General features: G+C 58.2%; 1 protein-coding gene across 1 annotated transcript; it reads left to right on the top strand.

The window, feature by feature from the left end:
- Nucleotides 1-2,702: 2,702 nt before the first annotated feature.
- Nucleotides 2,703-14,863, top strand: LOC128055601 (complement C4-like). Its single transcript, XM_052648196.1, is given in 37 exon segments — nucleotides 2,703-2,767; nucleotides 2,894-3,092; nucleotides 3,282-3,483; nucleotides 3,675-3,707; nucleotides 3,710-3,738; nucleotides 3,822-3,907; nucleotides 4,093-4,118; nucleotides 4,121-4,174; nucleotides 4,350-4,446; nucleotides 4,585-4,690; nucleotides 4,800-4,932; nucleotides 5,554-5,669; nucleotides 5,780-5,956; nucleotides 6,083-6,265; nucleotides 6,387-6,572; nucleotides 6,736-6,894; nucleotides 7,141-7,267; nucleotides 7,441-7,515; nucleotides 8,004-8,201; nucleotides 8,296-8,407; nucleotides 8,499-8,569; nucleotides 8,838-8,977; nucleotides 9,088-9,297; nucleotides 9,536-9,587; nucleotides 9,687-9,769; nucleotides 9,822-10,019; nucleotides 10,120-10,233; nucleotides 10,318-10,489; nucleotides 10,701-10,933; nucleotides 11,008-11,175; nucleotides 11,541-11,600; nucleotides 12,409-12,502; nucleotides 12,580-12,723; nucleotides 12,756-12,898; nucleotides 13,031-13,105; nucleotides 14,522-14,624; nucleotides 14,754-14,863. Coding segments are annotated over 37 exon segments (4,533 nt in total).
- Nucleotides 14,864-14,963: the final 100 nt, after the last annotated feature.

The raw sequence follows: 14,963 nt of genomic DNA, 5'->3' as shown, positions 1-14,963 counted from the left end.
TATTCACAGCCCTGGTCTTGTGTGACAAGCCCGTGTCTGAGGACCCGCGGGAGAGGGGGCCAGCCTCCCCAGACGTGCCCTACCCAGACGACCTCGTGGGATTCAAGCTGTTCCTGCCTGAAGGTGAGAGTGGACGGGTGCCTGGGCTCTTGCCAACAGCACGGCTGAGGTGCCCGGTCTGACCCTGCTCTCCCCTCTTCTCAGGGCCCTGTGACCACACTGTGGCCAAGCTCCAGCCAGGAGACGTGGCCGCCATCACCACCAAGGTGCTCCGGCTGAATGGGGACAAGATCTTGGAGGACTTCAGCAAGTGGCAGCAACCAAAGTTCAAGTCAGAGATGCTGGGGAGGGACCATGTGGGGGTGGTGGGGAGGTGTGGTCAGGGAGGCTCCCTTAGTCCTAGGGGGTTCCACAGGAAGAGAAGCCCCTGCCCCAGGTCTAAGCCCAGCTCCGTCCTCAGGAAGGATCCGCCCTCTGCGGCCGTGACCACTGCTGTCCAGGAACTGCTACGACTGGCTCAGGCGCACCCCACGGGACCGCCCACCCTGGACCCTGTCAATGACCTGCAACTCAAGGATGTGTCTGTGGTCGAGGGGGGCCTCCGGGCCCGGAAGCTGGAGGAGCTGATCCGGGGGGCTCAGTGTGTGCATAGTCCCCATTTCCCTGCCCAGGTTGGTCCCTGGATGTGAGCTTCCCAGTTGGGAGGGACGGCTTTCCCTCTCATCCCCTGCAGACTGGCCGCCCGCGTCCCAGCCTTGGTCCTCAGCTCCCCTGCTGAGGTCAGGGAGGAGGCTCACAAGCCCTTGCCCTTGGCTCCTCGCAGTACCTGAAGCTGCGGGAGCGGATGCAGATCCAGAAGGAGATGGAGCGGCTGCGCTTCCTGCTGTCGGACCAGTCGCTGCTGCTGCTCCCCGAGTACCACCAGCGAGTAGAGGTGGGGGGGCAGGGCTGGGCTGGGGGGCTGGCGGGGAAGCCTTCTGCCGGCTCCCAACACCTGCCATCCTTGCAGGTGCTCCGAACCCTAGGGTATGTGGACGAGGCGGGCACAGTGAAGCTGGCCGGGCGGGTACCTCGTGCCATGAGCAGCCATGAGCTGCTCCTCACCGAGGCCAGTACCGGGAGCTACTTCTTTCAGAGCTCCTGGGCCGGCGGGCACCTGCCTCGGTGCGGCTCGGCCTCGCCTACCACGTACACGACCTCATTGGGGCCCAGCTGGTGGACCGGTGAGTCTTGCGCCCCAGCCTCTGGAAGATGACAGAGCAATGACCTCAGGTTGGATTTCCTCCCTCCTTGTGCTTCCCTCATTAGCAAAGCCCAGCCCCTCTCCTGTCTTCTGGAACCTGGGAGCATATCCAGCCAAGGTCTGAGTTCTCTGGAACTCAGAAACCCGGCTCCAGCCTTGTCTTTCTCTTGCACAGTGTCTCCACCACTTCTGGAACCCTCCTCCGCCTGCCAGAGACCTGAGGACTCTGTTCATCATTGCACACCTCCCCAGGGTGGGGATTGAGGGGCCCAAGAGGGCTGCCCACCCGGGCTGAGGCAGGGTCACCTTGGGAAGGCTCGGGAGCCAGGAAGAGTGCTGGGCTTGCTGCTGTGCTGAGGGTCAGATGTGACTGCCGCTGTTGACCTGGGCTGCGTCCCATGGAGGGGTTTGGGCTGTGCTTCTCTGCCCTTTCACGAAAGTGGAGCCAGAAACCTTGCCAAGGCCGTGGCTGCCGTCTTTCATGCAGCAAGGTGCTGCCACTACTCTGTCTGGGGTAGGAAGGAGGGGCCTCAGGAGGCTGTGGAGGTTGGACAGAGTTCTCCATATTTTGGTTGAAACTGACAAATAAAGTTCTTCTGCCTGTGATGTTTTCTGGAATCTTTTGTTTCATGAGACAAGTGAGTTCGGGCGCCTCGTTTAAGGGCAGAGGTAAATAAACCCAAAGTGGGACCTGAGCTTTACCTTGTTGGAGAGGAACAAGGGACACTGAGGTCAGTTTCCCCTGTGGGACGATGAGGATATGTCTAATCTCCTAAATGATAAAATTTCTGTTAGAACCTACAAAAATCAAAAAGCTAGCGTAGTTCAGGTTTTGAAGGAGTTATTGTTAAGAGACAGGTTTCCCAGGTGGCTCAGTGGTAAAGAATCCACCTGCCAGTTCAGGAGACTGGGTCAGGAAGGAAATGGCAACCCACTCCAGTATTCTTCCTGGGGAAATCCCATGGACAGAGGAGCCTGGTGGGCTACAGTCCCTGGCGTCACAGAGTTGGATACAACTGAAGCGACCATGCATGCATGCACGGGCAATAAGAGACAGGTTTCTTAGTATCTTGTTTTGTGGGATCAACAGAGGAGACACGGGTCTGAGCCATTTGCTGAGCTATGAGGGGCCCTGCTGGGCAGATGTGTGTGTGTGCCTGCTATATGCACAGGCACCCAGACCCACCCAGGAGCGCTGGTGCGCGGGGCATTGGGATGAGAGGGTTAACAGGGAAGGACTCAGTCTCTCTCCAGGCCATGATTCCCTCAAGAGACCCAGGAGTCCGGGGTGCCCCCTCCCAGTTCTGGGCCTGGGGCCAGTTGCAGTTCTTGGTTATCACATGGTTTCCCGGCTTATCTGGGCCAGGGGAGGAGCAAGGCCCTGAGTCAAAACTCTGCTCCAAGCCCTGCATTAACCAGAAAGGAGCAGGCGGGTCTGAACCCCTCAGGTCCTCCAGCCATGAGGCTCCTCTAGGGGCTGATCTGGGCATCTGGCTTCTTCACCTTGTCTCTGCAGAAGCCCAGGTCCTGGAAGCAGGATGCGGAGAGCTTGGACAGGGCCAGGGCTGGCGAGGGGAGATGGGCTCAGACGGTCCTGATTCGGGGGAGGGCTGGAGGCTGGCGGTTGACTTGCACCTGTTCTTGCACCAGGTTGCTCCTGTTTGCTCCTTCTGTGGTTCACATAGGGGTCCCCCTGTCTGTGGCCGTGAAACTCCAGGATGCTCCTTCAGGACAGGTGGTGAGAGGATCCGTGTTCCTGAGGAACCCATCCCACGTTAAAGAGCTCTGCTCCCCAAAGGTGGATTTCAGCCTCAGCTCAGGCAGAGACTTCATACTCCTCAACCTCCCGGTAAAGGCCCCACTCCCTCCCGGTGCCGCCCTGCGCCTCCCCTTCTGTCCTCTGTCTTCTTGGAAACAGCTTTGTCTTCTCATGCCCCTGCTCCCTTCCTCCCCTCCCACGCCTGTGGTCCTCCGTGTCTCAGGCTGCCTCTTCCCTTCTGCTCCGTCTCTCACCCACTCCCTCTCGCTCTCTTCACAGATTCCCCAGGAGCAGGCCAGCCTCTGTCGCCTCCATCTCCTCCGCGGAGCCCCCGAGGTGCAGCTCATGGTGCAGTCGCCGTGGCTCAGGGACTCTCTGTCCAAACAGACAGACACGCAGGGTGTCAACCTGCTGTTCTCTTCTCGCCGGGGGCACCTCTTTCTGCAGACAGACCAGCCCGTTTATAACCCTGGCCAGCGGGGTGAGTCTCGGCGCCAGGGCCTCCACTTTTCATGCCTTCCCAGCCACTTGAATGAGATAACCTGAAGCCCCCCACAGGAAGGCTGCTTTGCAAACATTTGCTCTCCTTCCCTTTGCTTTCTGGGAGGGGTCAGGGGTCCAGGGCCCACCCCTCCCATGGCTCCTGCTCACCTCCTCATCCTCCATTTCCAGTTCACTGCCGAGTCTTCGCTGTGGATCAAAAGATGCCAGTGACATCCTCACGGTCACGGTGGAGGTGAGCCCCCGACCTCTGACCTTCCTAATAGGCCTAGGCTGCTGAGCTGGCCTGTGGCTGTGACTGCTTCACTGCCATTGCAGAACTCTCAAGGCTTCCGTGTGCAGAAAAGGGAAGTGGTTGCTCCCTCCTCCATCGTTCAGGACGTTTTGATCCCAGACATCTCAGAGTGAGCATCTCCTCCCTGAGACCCACGAAAACCGCCCCCGACCTGTCCACCTACAGCACGTGATCCGATCCTGAGCTTCCTAAGCCCCTGGTTCACCCTCCAGGCTCCTCCTAGGGAATTTGGTGACTGGCTGTCTGCAGACTTCGAATACGAGTGGGCTGAGTCTCTCCTTTGTCTACCCTGAGGCCAGCGACGTGAAAAATCTCAGCCCGATCTCAGACAGCCTGGATTCCAATAGCAGCACCCAGTTTGAGGTGAAGAAATACGGTGAGAGCTGGAGATGGGAGGGACAAGCGCCCCTTTTCTGCAAGGAGGACGGGGTGGACCAGAGGTGGGGGGTTCAGGGCCAGGGAAGGGAGATGCGGCTGCCACAGCCCCGAGGGGAGGGTAATATTTTAACTTTCACGAGAATCTGATATGCCCTCCCTTTGCCCTGGGTCAGTTCTTCCCAACTTTGAGGTGAAGATCATTCCTGAAAACCCCTACATCCTGACAACGCCTGGCTTTCTTAGTGACATCCGAGTGATCATCCAGGCCAGGTATCTCCCCCTCGCACATGGTCCTGATGCTGGGCCTGACCCCAGGACACCCCGTGCAGCGTGAATGTGCTGTGGAACCCCACTCCCCTCCCTCGCCCCAGCCCTCAGCCCGTCTTCCGAATCTCTCCTCGGTGGCAGGTACATCTACGGGAAGCCAGTGCAGGGGGTGGCATATGTGCGCTTTGCACTCCTGGGAGAGGATGGTGAAAAGACTTTCCTGCGGGGCCTGGAGAGTCAGACCAAGGTAGGAAGGAGGGTTGAGGTGCGTGACGTGGGTGAGGAGAGTGAGGCGGCGTGAGGAGGTGAGGTGGGAGACTCGAGTCTCATTTTCTGTTCTGTCTTCTTTGCCCCAGCTGGTGGATGGCCAGTGCCAAATTTCCCTGCAAAAGGCCGAGTTTCAGGGCGTGCTGGAGAAGCTTAATATTAGCATTAATGACCTCCCAGGGCTGCACCTATATGTTGCAGCAGCCGTTATTGAGTCTCCAGGTGAGTGGCTTCCCCTGATTATAACCCTGGACCCTCACCGCTGACCTCCGAGCTGACCCTCTGTTCTCTAGCACTAATACCAGCCTGCTCCATCTCAGCTGCGACACAAAGTCAGGAAAGCTGTATCTCTACAGCTCCATTTGTGGGGAAGGGGTCCTTCTACCATCTCAATGTATTATTTTTTACCCATCCACGCACCTATCCCTGCATCCATCCACCCAACCATCCATCTAATCACCCATCCATCTATCCATCCACCCATCCTTCCATCTCTCCCTCCATCCATCACACATCCCACCATCCCTCCATGGATCCATCCAGCCAGCCAGCCAGCCTTCCAACCACCCATCCCCTCCTTTCATCCATTGATGAATCCATCCACCTATCCAACCGTCTATCCATCATCCAACGTCTATCAGCAGAGCTGTGTTATACACCATCTGTGTGCTATGTCCTGTGGTGACCTCAGGAAACATAGAGATGAACAGAAGGCAGTTTGTGCCCTGGAGAGTTCAGCCTTGGTGGAGGGAAACACTAGAGCACGGCTTCCCCGCCCCCAGCCCTCCTCTTCCTCTCTTCCCAGGTCTCTGTGTCCACCTCTCTACACTCTGTCTCTTGCAGGAGGAGAGATGGAGGAGGCAGAGCTCACGTCCTGGCGTTTCGTGTCATCTCCCTTCTCCCTGGATCTAAGCAAAACCAAGCAGCAGCTTATCCCTGGGGTCCCCTTCCTGCTGCAGGTTTCTTCGGGAAGGGGGAGGATGAGCAGTGGGTGCCGGGGGTGGTGGGCAGGAGGGCGCCGCGTCTCACTGACTGCACTCTTCCCTCGGCCCCTCCCTCATCTACCTAGGCCCTGGTCCGTGACATGTCAGGCTCCCCAGCCTCTGGCATTCCCGTCAAAGTGTCTGCCAAGTTGTTTCCTGGATCGACTTCTAAAAACCAGGACTTTGAACGGAACACAGATGGGAGCGGCCAAGTCATCGTCTCCCTTGGTGTTCCTCGGACCATCTCAGAAGTGCAGCTCTCGGTAGCACCCCACCCTCACGGGGGTGGGTGGGCTAGGAGAGAATGTTCCCAGGCTGGCGGGTAGAGGCGGGGAGGCTGGGTGCCTGTGCCCTTTCCATTGACCCTGTGACCCCTGCCCTCTCTCCAGGTGTCTGCAGGCTCCCCCCACCCTGCTGTAGGCAGTCTCACTGTGAAAGCGCCCCTGTCCAGAAGCTCTGGGTTTCTGTCCATTGAGTGGCAGAATCCTCGACCTCTTAAAGTCGGAGAGACCCTTAACCTAAACCTGCAAGCCGTGGGCATCAGCGGGAGCTTCTCCTACTTCTATTACATGGTGGGCATGAGGGGCCACAGGGGAAGACATGGTTGGAGGGTCTCAAGAGGAAGGACCCTCAGGGTGGGTGGCGGCCTCAGGGCTGAGGATGGCCAGTGAGGAGCACCCTGCTCCCCTCCAGATCCTGTCCCGGGGCCAGATCGTGTCTGTGCATCGAGAGCCCAAGACCCACCTGACCTCCATCTCCGTGTTTGTGGACCATCGCCTGGTGCCCTCCTTCCACCTCGTGGCCTTCTACTATCACGGGGGCGTCCCGGTGGCCAACTCCCTGAGAGTGGACGTCCAGGCTGGAGGCTGTGAGGGGAAGGTAACCTGCATCGGAAGAGATGGGGTGTGTGCGTGCTGGGAGGATTAAGAGAGAAGACTGAATGACTGCAAACGGGGTGATTTAGTTTGGGGTGCACTGAGGATGCTCAAGACTGAACGAGTTCTCCCCACCCTGACTGCCCCCCACCTGCCACCTCTGCCAGCTGGAGCTGAACGTGGACAGTTCCAAGGCGTATCGTCCTGGGGACACTGTGAAACTCAACCTGCAAACAGGGTCTCGAGCCCTGGTGGCCCTGGGAGCTGTGGACACGGCTCTGTATGCTGTGGGTGGCAAGTCCCACAAACCCCTCGACATGGTCAAGGTTGGTCAAGTCCTCTCTCTGATCCTCCCTTCCCTCCGAGGCTCATTCTCCTGCTGCCCGAAGCCCATGGCAGCCACGAGAACTCACTCTTCCATTCCTCCCTCGAGCCTTGGCCCCGGTGGCTCTGTTTCCGCTCTCTGTGTCTCTCTTGTACTTGTCTGGACCCTGCCCTCTCACCTGCAGCTGAGTATGCGATCGCCGCCACAGCCACTCTTGTCTCTGCAGCATCTCTGCTTTTCTCACCAGGTCTTCGAAGCTATGAACAGCTATGACCTTGGCTGTGGTCCCGGTGGTGGAGACACTGCCCCTCAAGTGTTCAAGGCAGCTGGTCTGGCCTTTTCTGATGGAGACCATTGGACTGAAATCAGAAAGAGTGAGGACAGAGGAGGAAGGGGAGTGGGTTTGGAAGGATAAGGAGGAAGGAGGGGCCTGAGGGGGAAAGACAGGAAGAGGAGGGGTGGGAAGGGCTGGGCTGGGAGGGGGAGACTCAGAGGGGAGGGGGAAGCCCTGTGCCCTCTGGCTGACTGCATTCCTGCTCTCTACCAGGTCTGAGCTGTCCCAAGGAGTCAAAGTCTTGGAAAAAGAGAAATGTGAACTTCCAAAAGGCGATTCATGAGAAGCGTGAGTTGAGGGTGCCCATGAAATTCTCTAGGGCTTCCCTGGTGGCTCAGATGGTAAAGAATCTGCCTGCAATGCACGAGACCCGGGTTCGATCCCTGGGATGGAAAGATCCCCAGAAGAAAGGAATGTCTCTACTGCCTCCAGTATTCTTGCCTGGAGAATTCCAGACAGAGGAGCCTCCTGGGCTACAGTATACGGGTCTCAGATTCTGACACGCCTTGAGCAACTAAGACATATGCAGTTCTCCACTTGGGCTCAAGGCCCAGAATGCAGGTCTGCCTGTTGGCTCCTCTGCTCCCGACTGAGCCAGTGCATGGTGTCTGGGCTAGAAATGCAGACACTGTAGTTCTGGGGTGAAAGGGAGGCTGGGGGAGGTGCTCTGCTGTGACCGCCCTCAAGTTCCTGGTCTCTCAGGGTGAGTCCTGGCAAGTCTAGAGGTCGGGCCGGGGAGAAGCGAGCCCCACGCTCAGCCTCACCTGGTCCTGCAGTGGGCCAGTTTACTTCCCCCGTAGCCAAGCGCTGCTGCCAGGACGGGCTGACGCGGCTGCCCATGGTGCACACCTGTGAGCAGCGGGCAGCCCGGGTGCAGCAGCCGGCCTGCCTCGAGCCCTTCCTGTCCTGCTGCCAGTTTGCCGAAAACCTGCGCAAGAAGGCCCGGACCAGGGGCCAGGTGGGCCTGGCCCAAGGTGAGGGGCTGGCTACGGCCGGGGCACTGGCTGGGGCCCCTGGACGGTCAGGACAGCCCCCTCCTCACCGCCCTCCACGGTGTCCCCCACACAGCCTTGGAGCTCCTGAAGGAGGAGGACCTGATTGAAGAGGATGACATCCCCGTGCGCAGCTTCTTCCCGGAGAACTGGCTTTGGAAAGTGGAAGAAGTGGACCGCTTCTCCCAGTGAGGGCACGGGAGGGGCCTGGCCTTGTCTCTGGGCTGTGTCTGGAGCCTGCCCAGCGTGTGACCCAGCTTCTCACCTTTCCCACTGCAGATTGCAACTGCTGCTCCCGGACTCTCTGACCACGTGGGAGATCCACGGCGTGAGCCTGTCCAAAAGCACAGGTGTGGTCACCCTGCCGGGGTCCTCGGCCTCCCTCTTCCAGGCTCCCTGGACCGAGGCTCCCTGCCTGGTCATTAGCTCTTGGTACAGGAATGAGGGGCAGAGAGCTGGAGATGTCTGCATGCTGAGCGTGGGGTCTGAAGCCATTGAGCAGCGGCAGGCAGAGGATGGGTGGGAAGCCGGGGAGCAGGGGCAGGCCCTGCCCCACACTGCTGGAATCCCCTGGGTGTGATGCCCCCAGGCCTCTCATATGTGCCCACTCTATGTCAGGCTTGTGTGTGGCCACCCTGGCCCGACTCCGAGTGTTCCGTGAATTCCACATGCACCTCCGCCTGCCGGTCTCTGTCCGCCGCTTTGAGCAGCTCGAGCTGCGGCCTGTCCTCTACAACTACCTGGATAGCGATCTGACCGTGAGGCCCTTGGGGGCTGAGTGCGCGGTGGTGGTGGGGGACTGGGCAGGTGAAGGGTGGGGAGCCTAACTGGGCTGGGACTCTGGCCCTCCCCGTCTTCCTCCCCCCAGGTGAGCGTCCACGTGTCCCCAGTGGAGGGGCTGTGCCTGGCCGGGGGTGGAGGCCTCGCCCAGCAGGTGCAGGTGCCCGCGGGCTCTGCCCGGCCCGTTGGCTTCTCTGTGGTGCCCATCGCAGCTGCTGCCGTGTCCCTGAAGGTGGTGGCTCGAGGATCCTTAGATTTCCCTGTGGGGGATGCAATATCTAAGATTCTACAAGTCGAGGTGAGTGGAACACCCCTGAATCTAGGTCCCCATCTCCCAGCTTCACCCCCTGCTCTGGCCCTCTGCCTGCAACAGCGCTGAGGCCACCCCCACACCCAGTGCTTTGGTCCATTTGCACTTTCCACAGTCCTGGCCCCTCCGTGTCCCTGAAGTTCCAACTGCAAGTCCTGAGGAGTGTGCTCTGGAGGGGCGGGCTGTGGCCTGTGTGATCTCTCACAGCTTCGTTTCCCCTCCACAGAGAGAAGGGGCCCTTCACAGGGAGGAGATAGTCTATGATCTCAACCCCCTGGGTGAGTGACCTCCACTCACGGACAGCAGGGTCCTGGGGGTGGGAGGGGGCAGATGGCGTGGACAGCAGGACAGACCACTGACTCCCCTCATCTTCCCAGACCCCCGAGGCCGGACCTTGGAAATTCCTGGCAACTCTGATCCCAATATTGTCCCTGAAGGAGATTTCAAGAGTTTTGTCAGAGTCACAGGTGGGCGTGTCCTCCAGTCCCTTCCCTGGGGCCTCCCCCTTATAGGGACCAGTGGCTATCCCCAGCAATGCCTTCCTCTCCTCTAGGCTCACGGCCTTTGTGCTGAAGATACTGAGTTTGGCCCAGGATCAGGTGAGCGGCTCTGCTAAAAAGCTGCAGGAGACAGCCAGGTGGCTGCTTTCCCAGCAACGGGATGATAGCTCATTCCACGACCCCTGTCCTGTTATCCACAGGGAAATGCAGGTATGGAGCTGGGAGACTGGGCCAAGGGCAGAGGAGGGAAGAATCGCCCTGCCTCTCCCCACTCGTGGTTGGTGCCTCCTTTTCTGCCCATTTCAACCAGGGAGGCTTAGTGGGAAGCGATGAGACTGTGCCGCTCACAGCCTTCGTGGTCATCGCCCTCCACCACGGGCTGGCGGTCTTCCCAGACAAGACTTCAGAGCAGCTGAGGAGAGTGGTAAGGCAGCTATGTGTCTGCACTTCGCCGATCCCTTTCCTCTCAGAAGCCCAGTCCACAAATCCTCCCCCGACTTTCTTCCAGGAAAATTCCATCTCAAGAGCAAACACCTTCTTGGGGGCGAAAGCAACCTCTGGGCTCCTGGGCACCCACGCCTCCGCCAACACAGTCTATGCCCTGTCGCTGACCGAGGCCCCTGAGGAACTGCAGAGCATTGCCCACAACAACCTCATGGCCCTGGCCAAGAACATCGGTGGTGAGGGGGTCCTGCCTTGATCCTGAGGCTTGGGAGAGCTTGAGACCCCTGAGTGTGTCCAAAGGGAGAAACAGAATGAATGGAGCCCCTTGGAGGGAATCAGAGCATAAGCAGGGGTGACTGGGAAATCAGGAGAGACTAAAGGGGGGGTGTCAAAGGCCAGACATCTAAGATCCTCCCCTGTTCACCTGTGGGTCTCCTTTCACTCCAGATAAGCTGTACTGGGGCTCAGTCACCACTTCTCCAAGCAACGTCCTGTCACCCACTCTGGTTCCACACAGCCCAGCAGACCCCATTCCCCAGGCCCTGGCCATGTCGATTGAAACTATGGCCTATGGCCTGTTACACCTGCTGCTATGGGAGGGCAAGGCTGAGTTGGCTGACCAGGCTGCATCCTGGCTGACTGGCCAGGGCAGCTTCCAAGGGGGATTCCGCAGCACCCAGGTAGGGGCTGTCCTGGGGATCTAGGGTAGCTGGTCCTGAGACCGAGTCCCTGAGTCCTGGCTCATTTTCCCCAGGACACTGTTATGGCTCTGGATGCCCTGTCTGCATAGTGGATCGCGTCCCACACCACCGAGGAGACGGGATTCAACGTGACCCTCAGCTCCTTGGGCCGCAGTGGACTCAAGTCCCACGTGTTGCAGCTGACCAACCACCAAGTCCACAGGCTGGAGGAGGAGCTGCAGGTGAACCGTGCCCTCACCTGGGTGACCGGGACACCTGGGCCTCCCTCGGCCAGGCCAGAAGCCATCCCCTGTTCCCCACCCCTGCTGAATCCTCGTGGCCCCTCTTTCTGATAACTGTGGGAAGACTTACTGGCTCTGTGACCTGTAGCAAGTCACCCAACCTCTGAGCTTCATTTATCTGATCTAAAAATGATACATGCAGAGTCACAGAGGGTTTAGGAGATGGTGGAGAGAGAATGTGGGTGAAGGTAGGAAGTGTTGAAAAGTGAGGTGGGGAGAGGAGGTGGAGTTATTTTGGTGGAGGAGGTAAGTTGAAGCCACAGTGTGCCCTTCTGACATCTCTTTCCCTTTTCTGCTTGTGAAAGTTTTCCCTGGGAAGCAAGATTAACGTGGAGGTGAGAGGAAACAGCAAAGGAACCTTGAAGGTGAGAGCTGGTGGCACTGGGCGTGCGGGGCCATCAGGGTGAAGCCGGGGTGTTGAGTGGGAGACGTGCAGGCAGAGCTCATGGTCTGGGAAGGAGGAAGAGACCCCTGGGTTGCAGTTCCCTGTGCTCTGTCCTGCGCAGGTGCCCCTCACTCTGCTCTCCACTCTTTCTGGGCACCTGTCGTCCCCTTCAGCCCTCAGTGCTGATGCTCAAACACTTGGCTCCTAAACCAAGCATCTCTGATGAGCTCTGAGCCCCTTTGTCCCACAGCACCTCAGACGTGTTTGAGCCCCAAACCCCTTCCTCCTCCTGTGTCTCCTTGTCTGACTGACAGTGTCCCTTCCATACAGGAGCCCAGATACCACTCCAGGGGCCATCTTAGTGCCAACCTGTCCTCATGACCCCAGTAACTGCTCCTCTGGTTCCACCCCAGCAGGACAGACCCTTCCATCTATATACATCTCCCAGCCCTGAATGTCCTTCAGCTGCTTCTTGTCCCCCATGATACACTCATTCCCCCCCTCAGGATTTGCCTGGCAGCTGTTCCTGAACTTTTCACTGCAGCCTCTCCGGTGCATGGGTACAGTGCTTGCCCCCATGCCAGGACCCTGCTCTGCTCTCTGTTTCACCTGACACCTCGGCACCTTTGTATTTCTGGACTGGTCTGGGAGGTGGATGGGAATGGGCAGAAGGCCTCGAAGCTCTTAGACCAGGAGCTAAGGGGTCCAGAGCCCTTCCATGCGGCTCTGCAGAGAGGTCTGAGGCCCTAAGTGTCCCCATCTCCCCTTCCCACCCCCTGATGAGCCAGGTCCTTCGCAGCTACAATGTTATGGACATGACGAACACAACCTGCCAGGATCTTCAGATTGAAGTGACGGTCATGGACCACGTCGAGTACACGAGTGAGTGTTGGGGTCACAGGCTGTGGGTCTCTGAGGGGGTGGTGCCAGGGCTGAGCCACAGCGCTGTCCCCTCGCGGTGGAGGCTGAGGAGGACTACAAGGAATACGAGTGTGAGGACTCTCCAGCTGGGGATGACCCCGAACCACATTCCCTACCCGTGACACCCCTGCAGCTATTTGACAGGTGGAGGAACTACTCTAAGTGGGAGGCCCCCAAGGCAGAAGGAACTGGAATCCAGGGTGCATCCGGTGAACCAGGCAGGGGGACCCAGACAACAGGGCACATGTCTCCACAGGCAAGACTGCCAAGGTGGGGCTTTCGGGCATGGCCACTGCAGACATCACCCTCTTGAGTGGATTCTACGCCCTGCGGGCTGACCTGGAGAAGATGTGACCAGCCAACCAGAGAGGCCGCTTGTGCCCCCAGGAGCCCTGCCCCATCCCCACAGTAGCCCCGGCTGCTGAGCCCTGTCACATGCACGCGGCCAGGGGCTTTCTCCTTGTGACTCCCGGCTCCTGTTCCCCACAGCTGACCTCCCTCCCCGACCTATACGTGAGCCACTTTGAGACCGAGGGTCCCCATGTCCTGCTGTACTTTGACTCGGTGAGCAAGGAGGGTGACAGAGGGGCGCACAGCTGGCACTTGGTTTCCTGAGCTCAAGTTAGGAGGATTCCCAGGAGGCAGGTGTATCAGCAGCTACTGCTCTGGGAGAGAACTTGTGGTGTGAGCAGGGAGACAGGACAGGAGAGGGTCAGAGCCTTGGCCAGGGAGGTTCCCCGCTGCCTGCAGGGAGGCGGGGCTGAGCCCCTTCTGGGGCTTTGGGTCCAGTGCCAGTCAGCCAGGGAGGGCTTGAGAGAGCGCCTTTCATAAAGCTGAATGTATTCAACTTGAGGGACTGCTTTTTTTCATTGACCTTCTCTTTCTTTTTTGTTTTTGATATAAATGTGTATTTTGTCTCTTTTGAAATGATGGTGATTTTAGATGAATTGTTGTTTTTATTTTTCCCCATGGCCACCTTTGACTAACACACAGTTATCAACCCTCTGATGGCCCTCAAAAAAGTTTTTTGAACATTTACTGTAACCTCTTGGAGAAAAATGTGAAAAAGGCATGTTAATACTGTGATACCATTCGTCAGGCGTGTTAGGACTGAGATACAACTGGCCAGGTATTTGTGCATCAGGGAGACCCTCCCTGTGCCGTGTGTGCAGAGGGGACAGACCCTGTTTGCTTGAGAAGCCAGGCAGAGGAGTATGGTTGAACATAGTGGAAAATGAGGAAGATGTCAAGTTGGGGAGCTCACCATGCAGCTTAGGAAGGAAACTCACGTGGGATACCAGGCTGAACTGGACCAGTGTGGGCATGAGGAGAGGGATCTGGGCCTAGACATGAGTGGTGGAGTCACAGAGGGCAAGCAGAGGGCTAGCACTTGCTGTTATCAAGCAGAAAAGGGAGGCCTTAGCTATATCATTGAGGCTATTGAGAGGGTGAATGGGTTTGGAGGGCAGGCAGACGGAATCGGGACAGTTTAATACGTCCTCTAAAAGTCCCAATACAAGAAAAAGGCTGAACATTTGGGAGAAACTGCCCACCTGCAGAGTTTGTGGAATGATGAGACCACCCTGGGGAGCCCAGAGACGGGGAAGGGCCTGCGCTGGGGCCTGTGCCCCTGGGAGGGACGAAGCAGGAAGGTCAGAAATGACCAAGTCAGAATCAGGGGTAGTCTGGAAGCTGAGGGTAGGGAGAGCTTCGTGAAGAATGTGTCCACGAAGTAGGCCTCTGTGAAGATGCTAGGACAAGAGACTGGGGTGAGGTCACCATGTGGGCAGTGAAGTCAGCAGAGATCTTGGGGAGCAGTTTTTAGAAATCCCGAGGCTGGAAGGTAAGAAAACATGAAGGACGCTGAAGATAAGGTCGACCGGAACCAAACAGGCCAAGCAAATCCATCATAGCAGTCTATGAAAGCTCAGAGCCCAGAGGTGGGTCGCTGACTTCCCTGCCCCCCATCTCCCCCACCAGGTCCCCACCTCCCGGGAGTGCATAGGCTTTGGAACTGTGCAGGAGGTGCCCCTGGGGCTGGTACAGCCGGCCAGGGCCGTCCTGTGTGACTACTACAACCCTGGTGAGAAGTTGGGGATAATCGAGAGGGTTGGGGTAAGTGGCAGTGAGGAGTGGCAAGGGAGTCCTGTGGATCCAACGCCTGGGAGGAGAGAGAGGGCAAGTGCCCTAACACCCCTCTGCTTTTCTCCAGAGCACAAAAGTTCTGTGTTTTATGGGGCACCACGTAAAAGCAAACTCTTCTCCATGTTGTGCTCTGCAGCCTTCTGCCAGTGTGGTGGGGGTGAGACCCCTCACCGTTGATCTCACGGCACCAGGTTTACAGCAGGGAGGGCAGGGGTTTGCACAGGAGCAATAAAAGGAGACACCGAGGCACGTGACTGGTCGAGTCCTTTCCCCCCAC

The sequence above is a fragment of the Budorcas taxicolor genome, chromosome 11 (assembly GCF_023091745.1).
Source record: "Budorcas taxicolor isolate Tak-1 chromosome 11, Takin1.1, whole genome shotgun sequence".
Classification (NCBI taxonomy): domain Eukaryota; kingdom Metazoa; phylum Chordata; class Mammalia; order Artiodactyla; family Bovidae; genus Budorcas; species Budorcas taxicolor.
The sequence above is the reverse complement of the archived record's forward strand: the minus strand, read 5'-3'. Positions and strand labels throughout refer to the sequence as shown.